This window comes from Epinephelus fuscoguttatus, linkage group LG15 (genome assembly GCF_011397635.1).
Source record: "Epinephelus fuscoguttatus linkage group LG15, E.fuscoguttatus.final_Chr_v1".
Lineage (NCBI taxonomy): Eukaryota > Metazoa > Chordata > Actinopteri > Perciformes > Serranidae > Epinephelus > Epinephelus fuscoguttatus.
In genome coordinates this window covers 33,843,746-33,857,579 of record NC_064766.1, presented here as the reverse complement: position 1 = coordinate 33,857,579, position 13,834 = coordinate 33,843,746, and the positions used below count along the sequence as shown (strand labels likewise).

At 40.7% G+C, this 13,834-nt stretch overlaps 1 protein-coding gene across 1 annotated transcript; it reads right to left on the bottom strand.

Moving 5' to 3' along the window:
- Window positions 1–1,412: 1,412 nt before the first annotated feature.
- On the bottom strand, window positions 1,413–11,956 carry tfa (transferrin-a). The gene is made up of 17 exons (XM_049597854.1): window positions 11,819–11,956; window positions 11,569–11,717; window positions 10,317–10,419; window positions 10,006–10,197; window positions 8,878–9,007; window positions 8,618–8,673; window positions 6,876–7,039; window positions 6,523–6,676; window positions 6,259–6,419; window positions 6,068–6,164; window positions 5,950–5,970; window positions 5,136–5,300; window positions 4,527–4,677; window positions 3,495–3,562; window positions 3,218–3,402; window positions 2,749–2,941; window positions 1,413–1,779 (listed from the first exon to the last, which is right to left on the bottom strand). The coding sequence occupies exons 1-17, from the start codon at window positions 11,856–11,858 to the stop codon at window positions 1,733–1,735; spliced, it is 2,076 nt and encodes a 691-aa protein (XP_049453811.1). The 5' UTR covers window positions 11,859–11,956; the 3' UTR covers window positions 1,413–1,732.
- Between the last annotated feature and the right edge of the window lie 1,878 nt (window positions 11,957–13,834).

Genomic DNA, 13,834 nt, shown 5'->3' with positions numbered 1-13,834 from the left:
TACAATACAACAATGCCAAAATACCACTTTACAAAGATTCTTTTAGAAAATCTTTAAGAATTTGTGCAGGTATAACGCCTGCAGTGCAAATGTAAATATAAACATATCACACACACTTTAAATATTAATATACTTTAAATATCTTTTATTTCATACTTACCTTTTGGTCCAGCACCCAGCATTAAGTTTTTTGGGATGTGCATGCTACCTTTACTTGTTAATAAATGGAAATTTAAACATCTACATTCCATTAAATCTCAACAAACTCCATCTACAGAGGAAGCAAACTACTGAGTAGACTGAGGTGAGATTGTTTTTGTAACCCTCATCATTATCTCCTTAGTCTGTCCTTTATTATATTGTGAAGTAACTAATTAAATGCCCCATGTAAGTAAAATATTGTACTCTGCTTTATTCTAAGGACAGCTCATTTGTACCCATGATTAACAGATAGGGGGATATTGGCAGGAGAATTATCTTCATTTTCAACTAGTTATTTTCTTTATGACTTACTTCATATTTTTTCTGTAAAATGTAATAAAATGTAAATTTAAATTTCTCTGAGCCCAAGGTTACATATTTATATTATTTGTGGTTCCCAAAACAGTAACTAAGACACAGATGTTAAGTTAATTATGACATATGGCTATAAAAGCAGCAGCTCCCTGCACCTGAGAGGCTGAAACAATCAAATGTTTCTGATTTTTACTTGGAAAATGACAAAGTTTCAGCAAATTTGTTTGGGAATGTGCACAACTAAAATAGGGCATCAGCTGAAATGATAAAGGGGTGTTCTGCATTATTACCTACCTGCACAGTCTGCAGCATATGTGGCAAAGTCTTGTGTCACAATCTACATGATGCATATTACTAAATAGATTTTAGTTTAAACAAATTACCACATGCAGGAGGTCATTCAGGGCCCAAAGTTAATTTTTACCCTGGTGGTTCATAGCAGCTTCAGTCAACGAAAATGTGTTTGCCTATTGCCAAAGTTTTGACATAAATGGTCAGATGGGGTCTTTGTACTGAAAACTCACCCCTAGTGATATATACTTTCCTGTCTGTTAATGATTAGATGTCTGCCACAGGATTTTGTGCAGATTTTTGATTGGGTGGAGCTTTAAGGAAGCTTTTTGGAGCACCCCAAAAGCACATTGTCAAATAGACACACACTGTCATCCAAAAAGACAGTACCAGTTAATGTTTATTAAGTTAATTTACTTTTAGACTTGTAAATTTACGGCCAATAAGCCACTGCAAGCTGTTTATAGCATTGGATGCAAATTCGATAATATTGTCCTTATCATATACCCTTTCATTATAATACCACAATGTACTTTTAGTGATTTTTCAGATGAGTGTCTCAACATTACACTACTGCAGAAAATAACCATAGTGTCACCACAAAAGAGCATTAAAAAGGCTTTATTTGAGAAAAGTCAGGCACGTGTTAACAAAACATAGTTGATCCAATAACAAAGGTAACGTAACATTAGGTTTCAACAGCATGAAAATAGCTACATGGGGGCGTGATTGGTCACAGGGTGATTGATTTGTAAGTTGTGGTAGTGCAATGTATCTGCTTGTTGGTCGTACTTCTAAAAACAAGTCTACAAAAGGATCAGCAAGAAAATACACAATGCAATTTTGGGGTTGAGTGTGAGAAGTGTGGGTAAGGTGCTCGAATCATTGGGGGCTGAATGATGCACTGCGTGGTCCATGGTTGCCACTAGTTTTTTTGCTGGCAGGAATGGAAAGTGCAAGATTTCTCCAGATCTGTTGGAAACAGAAAAAGACAAACATATGAGCAAACAAAAAAAAAAAAAAGATTCGAGAATGCAGAGCGGGCATATTTTTAAGGCCTGGCAAGGCTACAATTAGACAATTTTAAAGGTCCATTATTATGTGCATTTTCAGGTTCATTTTTGGGTTTCTACTGGAACATGTTTGCATGCTTTAATGTTAAAAAAACACATTATTTTTCTCATACTGTCTGTCTGAAAATACCTGTATTCACCTTCCATCTGAAATGCTCAGTTTTAACGCCTATCACCCTAAGCCTACCTCCCCAAAAAAAGCCCAGTCCACTCTGATTGGTAGGCTAAGTGTTTCTGGGTCTTCCACATCTGTGCTCTTGGTGTCTCTGCACCATCATTGCAACTGGGAAATAACTGTAATGCAGGCCCTGAGGAAGGCCACATTATAGAAGGGACGCCTTTAAAACTGTTGACACAACACCCCAGACTGCAAACAAGGTCAATTATGAATCTTTCTATTCTGATTTTTTGAGCCATAGAGGTTTTACATTTGTAACTTTCCTTAAGCTGAGAAAAGTGAGTTAAAAATCTGTGATATCATCAAAATGTAAAGTCTATGAGCTGAGCAGGAACCCATGAGCAGGGCCAGAGGGACAAACACCACTGTGCATATTCAGTGGGCAGCACACCATGGTATTAGGTATTATTAAAATCTATCTGTTACGGTACTGTAGCAGTCATTTCTACTTTCTGTAGTATACTTGTGACATCACAACTTCAGGGAAGTCCTGACTCATTTAAAGGCAAAGGTTTTTTAATACGGACTGTGTGCATTTCTCTGTGGATTAAACTTTTTGACACTTTCACAGTATTTACATAACACCCACATCTGCTTTAGAAATCTGACTTTTTACAGCATGGGACCTTTAACATCAATCAGTTAAATTACAGCCCTATTAGTATCTCTTTGACCAAAAGCTGTACAAACCTGAAGCGGTTTCACTGCACTTTCTGAGTGAATTAACGGAAGTCATGTACTCTTGTCCCAAAAACCCTTCATAGTTTGTTCCAGCTGGAACCTCCTGGAGACACTGAGTGGAGTCCTTGAAGAGGAGGTTCTTTCCAGAATCTGACTGGAACATCTTGAATGAGGGATCGTTGCCACTGGTGCCAAACTTGACCTATAAATACAAATAAAATTAGATTTAAAACAACTTACTATATTTAATTCAAAGACAGATTTATTCATTTTATATGCGATCTAATTATATAATTTAACCATCCATAACATGGCCAGAAGTCAACAGAGGTAAAAGGTAAAAAAAAAATGCTGTTGAAAGTGAGGAGAATGCTTGTAAAATTAAAACCAAATGTGCAAAAAATTCCCCCAAAAATGCTACTGTGGAATTTTAACCTGTATCTTACTCCTCATGACCTAAGAAAAAATCATCACTAACCTGCTGCTCCAGGAGAATGCGGACAACCTCATTGCGGCTCTCTGGACGAGTCACCACAGCGTGGGCGGGCACAAGAGCCAAGTGACAATTGGCGTAATCAGAGACTGCCACTGGACCCTTTCCAGGACAGATCAGCTGGTAGTCGTCAGCGTTAACACCACTAGCCCATGTTGCTGGATTCTTGCCTTTGACAAGAAGAAGCAGAACAATGTTGTAGTTTTATACAAAACAACACAGTTATAGTTGAGATGAAGACAGGTCAGTGTCGGTCTCTTACCACCACTGTTTTCTTCAACAATTGTGTGTTTGATGAAGGCAACATCGCCGGCACCCTCAACGAGACACCTATAATGATATGCAGAAGATAACTTATGAAGATGAGGTTTCTACCCTGTGCAGGGTGCTCTGGAAGAGTAATTACTGCAGTAGTTTGTCTCTGTTGGAAATACATTTAATTGCTTTGTTGCCAAAAGTGAGATGACAACATTGGAGCTGGAGCTGTGTTTGCTTAGCTTAGCATAAGAAATGAAGCAGGAGGAAACACGTTCATTTTTTCCCCCAGTGTTCTGCCTAGTCCCACGCTTCTATGCTGAGATTGGATAGTACCATGACATCTTTGCTCTAACCCTAACTGCATCCAACCTTGATGCATGGATGTACTAGCCAATCACAGCACAGTAGGACGGGACTAGGCGAAACACTCTTGGGAAAGAAATTGCAAGGGGAAACAGCTAGCCCGGCTATTTGCAAATATTAGACTGTTAGAGCCCCTAAAGCTCACCAATTAATACAATGCATCATGTTTAATTCAATTCATACAAAAGTTTAAAAACAATAATTTTTGGTTTTAGTGGGTTTTAGGGGCAGTTACTTTTTCTTGGTGAGCAGCAGTGGGCTGCAAACGGCAGAGAAGATGCAAACAATTGCTGAGCTGATGGATAAACTGTCATTTGTCAAGCTAAGTTTACATTAACCTGAACTCCGCCTAAAACCACAATAGTCATTTTTACATGTCCGCCAATGCATTAATTAAACAAATGAGATACAACCTGTTAATAAGTGAGCTTCAGAGATGCTTAAACTTTGAAGAGGGCCATGCTAGCTGCTTACAAATTTTGCACTAATCTATGTCAGGTGCAATCTATGTAACGACCTCCTGGTTCAAGCTCCACACTTGGCACACAGACATGAGCGTGGTACCAATCTTATCTAAATCTCAGACAGAGATTTCCCAAAATGTCAAGCTATTCTTTGAACATACACACATGTAAAACTGTATGCAGCGAATGACTCCACGGTTGTGTCCTACCTAAAGGCTCCAGCGTAGCCGTAGTACTGCTCTTCAGCACTGGCTTTGCACTTGGACTCATCTCCCACGGCTTTGCCACTGCCGGCACACTGTTGACAGAATGGAGAGGTGGGGTCTGCTCCGGGGGCACAGCCACTAGTGAAGAACTGGGCTGAGGAGAGGAGGAGACAGTGTGTGTTGGTGTTACACAATCATGTCTTCTAAAAATTACATTTAGATATGAGAGACCAATAAGGGTAAAACATAAATATGTGCACATAGGCACTGAAAACATGCACAGACGTACTAATATCTTTCACAGCTCACCCCCCTCAGTATGGACATTGTCAATGGTCGGGGTGGATATTTGGTATACAAGGCATAGAATTTTGACACTTGACAGTCTTTACATAAACTTTACCAAAGCTTTGAGGTGCATTACATACTGCAGCCATTATGAGATGTTTTAGTTGCTACAGGTGGACTTGTAATTAAATAGGAGAACATTTTACAAATTTGCAGATCAATGTGTTCAATAAAACGTTACTTATACTGTTGATAGGAAACATAGTCTTCAACTTAGTAGTATACGAACAGGAGTGTTAGCAGAGGAAGGCCGCAGTCACTTACTGAAGTCACAGTTATTAGTCTGTGAGTGGATTATGCCCATGGGGACGTTCCAACCAGCAGTTCTGCCGATGCCCGTGTGGCAAGACCTCTTGCCCTGCAGGTTTTCCCAGGTCACGCCTGAATTCTTCTTCACCACAGCAACAGCATAGTAAGAGGAGGCCGCGGCTACATGAGTGGAAGTACAGAGGGAGACGAATCAGAAAACTATCCGTCAGATTATTAATCTAATTAAAAAGTTCATCTTAAAGCTGTTTGGTAGATATTTACTGCTCCGTAATGTCCTAATGATTTCCATTAGGTGTCCTGGAAAGAACTATGTGATTTGTTACTGGAAGAAATAGACAGTGTTTGCTTGGTACACTTCCAACTAATCAGTTCCTGTAAAGTGTGTGCATAATCTAGAGAGGCTTTTTCAAAGTGCACAGCAGGTCAGCTGAACATGCTGAAATATGCAGTTTGTCTACAGTGAAGCATAAAACTCAAAATAGATGGAGAATAAAGTTTCCAATAATAAATTAGTTATGAATGAATATTTAATTGGATTCAAATGGAGCTTCTCTGTCAAGAACATTTAAAATTTTCCCATAATTAGCACCAAGTTACATTTCTCTTTCCATGGAACTTCCCCAGGAATTACTGGGAAATTAAATATGTGTAAACAGTGTTAATGACAGGATGTTGTTTGGGATTTTTGCTATTGTAGTATAGCGACATAGATTAAATGTTTCATGTTTCAGTATCACTAAGTAAATATGGTATGTGTTTTTAGATATAGTAATATCAATATTTTAATATTTAATGTAGTCTGAAATACCTCCAGATGCACTGCACAGATCTGTGGAGAGAGACAGAGATTCACATATTAGTCATACAGAAAAGCAAGTATAAAACAGGATTGTGCGGGATGGCTTTTGTGTTTCTAAGCCTCATACCGGCATTGTACTGCTCCACCAAAGCAGGAACCAGACCGCACTTCCCAGCGGTGTACACCTGTCCTCCATCCACTGCCATTGCATCAGCCTCTTTACGCTACAGGACAATTAACATGAGAGATAATCAGAGACAAATGCCACAAGAATCAGCTTGTGACAGATTCACACATCTTCAAACAACACTGTTTTACCATAATCTTTTTCATGCACTCTTCAACTGTATGTGCATTCTGGCATTCAATGGCGGTGGTGTCGTCAGCGATACTGTTGATGCTCCACATGTCACACTTGTCCGTCTCAGCTTTGCCCACAGCACACCATTTAATGGCGGTGGATGTAGTGCCAGTGGGCTCTGGAAAATAAAAGCACAACCATAAGCCGGTGTCTGCTGTCTAATAAATGTGTGATGGTTTGTATATCTACGTGTCTGTTTTATCTGCTCATGTTTACAGTACCTTTCTTAAGGGAACGGACGATGCTCATGTATTCAGCACCCAAATACAGGAAGGAATCTGTGTTTGGGGGCAGCTGCACCAGCTTCACTGTTGAGTCTTTGAACATCAGGTTTTTGGAGTTTGGATAAGCAGCAGAGGAGAAGAGATCAAAGCCCTGAAAAGACAAAAAGTAAGATAATTCAGTATGAAAGCACTGAAATATACTGTAGGTCAACTGAAACACAGGTGACACTTATTATATCATGACTCACACTTATTATATCATGACTCACGGTCTTTCTCCCTGTTTTAACTTATGAGGCAGCCAGCTTTGATGCTTGCTTTTCGTGCAGTACGAATATTTCATATCCCACCTGTACTGAGTTGAGGCTTTTCCAGATTAATTCAGCCAGCTGTGGATCGTTGCGGGTGACAACAGCATGAGCTGGTACTTTGGCCAGGTGGCAGCTTGCGTAGTTGTCGATGGGCGCTCTGGTGTCATCCTTGCACAGCAGCTCGTAGTCGGCCTTATCGGCATCTGAAAGTGTGCCACAACAATGATTTCAACATTAGTCTTTTTCTCTTTCAATCTTCCAGTGCTAAATATGTATCGTACCCATCTTCTCCCAACCATAAGTAGTTTGCACTTTAGTAGTTAGGTTTTTGTAGTCTGTATGTTTTCTTTTTGCTTTTTGTGAGTGTGTTGCCTTATTGTTTTAAATTACATTAATAATGTCTTCAAACGAGTACTTCCTAATTAACAGTGCCTTAGCTTGTTACCATTGCTGTTACCATACCAACCATGAAACATTAATTATAAATAAATAAGTTTTTACCATTAAATGTGATCAGGTTTTGGACTTTGTTCACTTTTGTGTCGGCTGCAGACTGACTTGGCAAAGATGGCTGCCATCTTCTTTTTGCATGGATTAGTGTATTGTGGTCTTACTACCACTAGATGGCACAAAAAAGTGTCCATGAACGAGGACAGTGGGTTAAGTAGAATGAAGCATAAGATCAGGTAAACCCAGAATGTGATGTCCTCATATGAGGACACAGGGTCTCAGGAGGATATAACACCTTTCACATGCATAATATACTGTGGAGCCAGGTATTGTAGGACCCTATCAGTGAGCACTAAAATGTAAAATGATTTCTAAAATTAAAAGGAAGCCAGTGCAGACAGGTTAGAATAGGTTGAATATGTGACCATCTGTCGGATTGTTTGAAGAGCCTAGCCACAACATTCTGGATGGTTTGTCAACAGTGTATGGAGAATTTATTGAGGTAAAAAGAGAATTACAGTCGTCCAAAGGTGATGAGATATTATTCAAACTGACGCCGTCTGGTGTCATATCACAGTGCCATTAAAGGTACTTTTACCGTTGGTGTCTGACACTTAAATCACTGAAAAAACTGCAATAATTGACGACTTTGGCATCAGAACGGGCTGGATAGTTAACTTGAATTTAATGTGGACAAAATGGATTTTTTTTAAAAGATATTTTTATGGGCATTTTTTGCCTTTAATTGATAGGATAGTGAAGTGTGAAAGGGGAGAGAGAGAGGGAGAGACATGCAGCAAAGGGCCACAGGCTGGAGTCGAACCCGGGCCGCTGCGGCAACAGCCTTGTACATGGGATGCCTGCTCTACCACTAAGCCACCAACGCCCCCAGAATGGATTAATTAGCAATTTTAATTATAAAATGGGAGCTGGCTTCTTCTCAAAACTTATTTCCTCCTTGAAATTTCTGCTGTATGCTTCCAAAATCATGTAATAATCATGAACTACATAAAAACTTGCTGTCCATAGTATTCAGTGATTGCGATATAGATGTGACGATGCCTGGAAACAGTGCTTTTGCTTGTTTTGGCATTATTGAGCAATATGAAAATGTTGAATTTAATTTAAAAAAGCAAAACATAAATATATGTTTAGAATCTGATAGAATTTTACTATTAGAAAAGCTAGAAAGATTTTGGCTTTTAATTGAAATAATTAAGATTGCCTGCATATTATAGTCTCGTAATACAAATATAAATCAGCTGCTTGGCTGACATTACTGTGAGTCCATAATAAACACATATTAGAAGACATGATCGTGTGATACTGACCAGGTACAGTGAGATGCTTCACAAAAGCCACTTCTCCAACGCCGTCCTTCAGACACCTGTTAAGGAGATCAATCCACAGGTGCATCAACATTAGAGGTTTGTAGTATAGTGTATTTCATCGAATGAGATCAAAACATCACAGGCCTACAGACTGAGTTGTGATAGCTTGTCATATTTGGAAGATAAATGTGTAGAGGTTAATAGAGGACAGTGAGCATTATAGAAGAAGTGAGAAGAATCAGAGAAAGACTGATACTGACTGGTAGGCACCGCCGTAGTCATAGTAAGGCTCGTTGTGGGACCTGGAGCAGTCTCCCCTGCACAGCTGACACAGTTTGCTGCCCTTTGTTGCCCCTGGGGCACAGCTGGCCACGAAGAAGTCACTCACCGCTGCAAAACAAAAAGCAGGGCCGTAGCAAAGATTTAGAAAGCTCCTTCACCCACACATTAACACAGTCTGACCAGACTCCATAAAGAAAGTCTCAACATTATTCATACTTTATTTAGTTACCTGTTCTTTTCCAACATGAAGCTATTTCAAGTTATACCGGGTATAAAAAAAACTGAAATCCGCCTATAAAGCATCCTTTATGTTGAAGGAATAGTCTTAAATTTTGGGATTATTTGCCCAAGCACATCGCATGTTTCAGAATAAAAACGACTTCACCTTGTGTTAATCATGTTTACACACCGGCTCTGAAACTTTTGTCCGTCATTAAAGTTTTTGGAACAGGTGCAATTTTCTCAGTTTTTTCACATCTGTCAAAAGTCTTTAGAGACCAAGACGCAGTAAAGAAAATGTAACGCAATTTGTGTGACACATACATCTGCAACAAGAGAGGGAATCGAGGAAAAACTGGAGACGGGACCAGCAAGAAAAAGGCGTGGAAAAATATGGAAACAGCGTCCATCTTGAAATCTTCCATGACAAAGAGAAGGTAATGCAGTGGTGATGCTTACTGCAGAGTGCAATTTAAGAGCTGCACAGTAATTTCATAACTCAGGTAGCCACAGTAAAACTTCACATTGTAGTACAGAGGGTTATGCGCCAGACTGTTTTTTTTTGGGTTTTTTTGCTGGGTCGGGTGTGGAAGCTTCCTGTTTTTAGCTTTAAAGGTGCTGCTGGGTGACCTTTAGACAGAGCTACACTAGCTGTTTCCTGCCTTTATGCTAAGCTAAGCTAACTGACTGCTGGCTGTAGCTTCATATTTAACTACATGTTACAGGTGTATGAAATTAAATAAAGGAAAACACTGAGGAGAGTGTCTTTAAAGGTGGCTGCCAAAGTACAAATTTTGTTTTGATTGTCTAACTTTTGAGGCTAATGCACACACTCCACACTGTGATCAGAGGTGACACTTTTATCTGAGGACTGTGCTTTAACTCACCCTCCTCCACAGGTTTGTCCTCAACGCCTGACCATGGAAGCAAATTCATGGACACCAGAGTTCCTATGGGAATGTTCCAGCCTGCAGATTTCCCCAACCCAGTGTGGCAGGATTTCTTCCCCTGGAGCTCACTGAACTTGAATCCGGAGCCCTTCTTCACCACAGCAACAGCGTAGTAACAGGTCTCTGAAGCTGGGTGAATGCAGACAAATCATTAGCACAGTTAAAACATGTAGCTTGTACAAAATGCTATAAGAGATCATCTTTCTTGAGGTAATTTCATCAGTAAAGACAGCTGGTTGTAAACATACAGGGACCGTAGTCCTCTGCAATAATGGGGTGCAGGTTGTAGTTGTTCAGTCCAGCAGTGTAGATGTCCCCTCCGTCCAAAGTGATGGCATCAGCCTCACCAGCCTGTTACGAAAAAAGACACACACACACACAAATTGTTACCAACCAGCTAGGAACCCCTCTGTGCGGAGTTTGCATGTTCTCCCTGTGTCAGCGTGGGTTTTCTCCGGGTACTCCAGCTTCCTCCCACAGTCCAAAGACATGCAGGTTAACTGGTGACTCTAAATTGTCTGTAAGTGTGAATGTGAGTGTGAATGGTTGACTGTCTCTTTGTGTCAGCCCTGTGATAGTCTGGCGACCTGTCCAGGGTGTACCCTTTGCACCGGAGACAAGAAACAGAACCATGAAACTCTCGCTCTGTGGTGATTCCTCTCTGCCTGCCAACGGACAAACTGATGTCTTATACTTGCTGTTTTTATTTAACTTGAATCAAATTTTCAGTGGATATGTAATTCGTATAACTTTATCTATAATCCTGGAATTTTACTGTTGTTCTTGATGTTTGATGAAGGTGTTAAGTGTGCAATCGCCCCCTGCATGTGGGGGGCAAATGTAAGTATTTCAATCCACATTGTAGCTCTGACATTGCTTGTGAAAACATTTGCTGACTGTTAACAAGTAGAGCATCAACACGAGTTAAAAACTGAATCCAAATAGTTCAAGAGGTTTTTTAATGGTGACATCAAAACCAAAAAACTCTTAACCCTTAGCCTACTCGCAAGACTTACAATTGTTTTGGAGTTTTTTCACACTGTGGCAGTGGCTGTAAGCAACACGCACTCAAGTACTGAACCATTTTGAGTGACTGAACTTGAGTATTTCTATTTTATCCATAACATATTTCCAGAGGGAATATTACTACACTACTTTTTTCTGACAACTGCAGATTAAGATTTTGCACATTTAAACATGAATATGATGCACTGATGGAAGTACTGAAATATATGTAACAGACACTTTTTACACATTATTTTACCCATAATAATAGCATTAATTACAAGGAGAGTAATCTTGAATCTTGAAATGTTAATGTAACGCTCTGAAAGGGACCATCCTGTACTGCATACTTTTACTTTTTCATCTTAAAGTATATGTTACTGGTGATTTACAAGATAAAAATATTAAACTGTAGACAGAGCTTTGAAGAATATTTTTGGTGTGATTTCTTTATTGAGCACATCTCAATGTGCTCTATCATGTTTTTCTCCTCACCTTAATGGCCGTGATGCAGTCGATGGTGTTGTCCCTCTTGATACAGGTGAACGCAGGAGCTACGCCTGCCAGGGCCGTACATTTCTCAAACTCTTTGTCCGACTTGACGCACCATTTCACCTGGGTGGCAGGGACCGCGAGCACGGCGGCTGCAAACGCACATGGATAAATAACAATGCAGATAAACTGAGTAATTAGTAAATCTGTGATTTAAAGTCCATCTTTGTGCAAAGATATGAAATGTCCTTACCGAGGCATCCGAGCAGCGCCACGAGGAAGAGAGTCTGCATCTTGGACGGCGGGGTCTCCAGGTCAGCAGAGCAGAAAGTGCAGCAGGCAGCTCGGGCTTTTATAGCAAACCCCTGACTGGGCTGACAAAAAAAAGTTTGCTCGGGTGTCCTAATGTGTGCGTGCAATGGCGCGCGTGTACTTTAGTGTGTGTGTGTGTGTGTGTGTGTGTGTGTGTGTGTGTGTGTGCTGGGATGGCAGGAAAACGGAGAGATATCCAACATTTCCACATACTGGAAAGTCACAGACTCTCCTCTATTCAACCATTGTTTGAACTGACTGAAATCATCCAGGGGGCCAGAAAGGACAAACATTTACTCAGTCAATCCGTAAATACTCTTATAGACCTGTTTGTACTGAAGTCTGACTTATTTAGACCTAATTTAACTCTGATTTTCACACATTCTTAGGCCTGTTTGTGTGGTGTGTTCACGTGCTTTGTGTTTTATTCTGTAAATCCATAAGTTCTCTGAGGACAAACAAGGTGACTGATTGATTAATTGATTGAAGTGTTCATTAGTTCATTGATCCTACAGTACAAATAGCCTACACCAGTGTGTTGAAATGAATTTCTGCTGCGATTGAGACTTCGAAATACATGTGGTTTTCCTGTGCAGAACCAATCTGCTGCACTTAGCAGCATAAACCAGTGGTGGAAGAAATATTCAGATACTTTACTGAAGTAAAAGTAGCAACAATATGAAGAAAATAGTCCATTACAAGTAAAGGTCCTGCATTCAAGATTGTACATAAGTAAAAGTAAAGTATTTCATGCAATAATTACTTCAAGTGGGCTATCAAATGTTAAGTATTTCATGTATTACTGGAGTAGCACAGGAGACTAATATCTATCTATCTATCTATCTATCTATCTATCTATCTATCTATCTATCTATCGTCCCAATTAAATGCCCAGTCCCTTTTACTAGCCAACAACTAAAGGCCTGTCTCGATTAGAGGCCTGGTCTACTTGCTGAACAGTTTATTTTTATAGATGTTCTTTGGATGTATAAAACTGGATTGTTGACTACTTGAGCAAATGTTAGTTAGCTGTTAAAATCGCACAATATGGACATGCTACACACTGTTAGCTCAGTTAGATTCTCCACACTTCTCCACATCGTTCAGTTCATTTACTGAAACCACGAGCAACTGAAAAGACCGTAATTCATTCAGATTAACTGGCATGACGAAAACACCAAAGTGAATCCCCGTCTCCTGAAGCGGTAATAAAGTCACGTCCATTTCATAAAAAGTTATTCATATTCCTTTAGTCCATGAGGATCCATAAGCCCAATTCTATACAAGTAATATTCATACTGGTTCAAATAAACATCCATCCATCCATTTTTCATCCGCTTATCCGGGGCCGGGTCATGGGGGCAGCAGGCCAAGCAAAGCAGCCCAGACATCCCTCTCCCCAGCAACACTTTCCAGCTCCTCCTGGAGGACCCCAAGGCGTTCCCAGGCCAGATGAGATATGTAATCCCTCCAGCGTGTTCTGGGTCTGCCCCGGGGCCTCCTACCAGCGGGACGTGCCCGGAACACCTCCAGCGGGAGGCGCCCAGGAGGCATCCTGATCAGATGCCCGAGCCACTTCAACTGACCCCTTTCGACGCGAAGGAGCAGCGGCTCTACTCCGAGCCCCCTCCTTTTGTCCGAGCTGTCACCCTATCTCTAAGGCTGAGCCCAGCCACCCCACAGAGGAAACTCATTTCCACCACTGTAGCTGCGATCTCATTCTTTCAGTCACTACCCAGAGTTCATGACCATAGGTGAGGGTTGGGACGTAGATGGACCAGTAAATTGAAAGCTTTGCTTTCTGGCTCAGCTCCCTCTTCACCACGACGGACCTGTGCAGCGCCCGTATCACTGCAGAAGCTGCACCGACCCACCGATCCATCTCACGCTCCATTCTACCCTCGCTCGTGAACAAGACCCCAAGATACTTGAACTCCCTCGCTAAACAGTTTGATTG

What these genes read in the sequence shown, in the direction of transcription:
- tfa (XM_049597854.1), bottom strand. Translation starts at nt 11,858, where the DNA reads ATGCAGACTCTCTTCCTCGTGGCGCTGCTCGGATGCCTCG. An exon ending in GGCGCTGCTCGGATGCCTCG is followed by an intron (nt 11,718 to 11,818) that starts GTAAGGACATTT and finishes GTGCGTTTGCAG; the next exon opens with CCGCCGTGCTCGCGGTCCCT. An exon ending in TGTTGAAGAAAACAGTGGTG is followed by an intron (nt 3,403 to 3,494) that starts GTAAGAGACCGA and finishes TTCTTGTCAAAG; the next exon opens with GCAAGAATCCAGCAACATGG.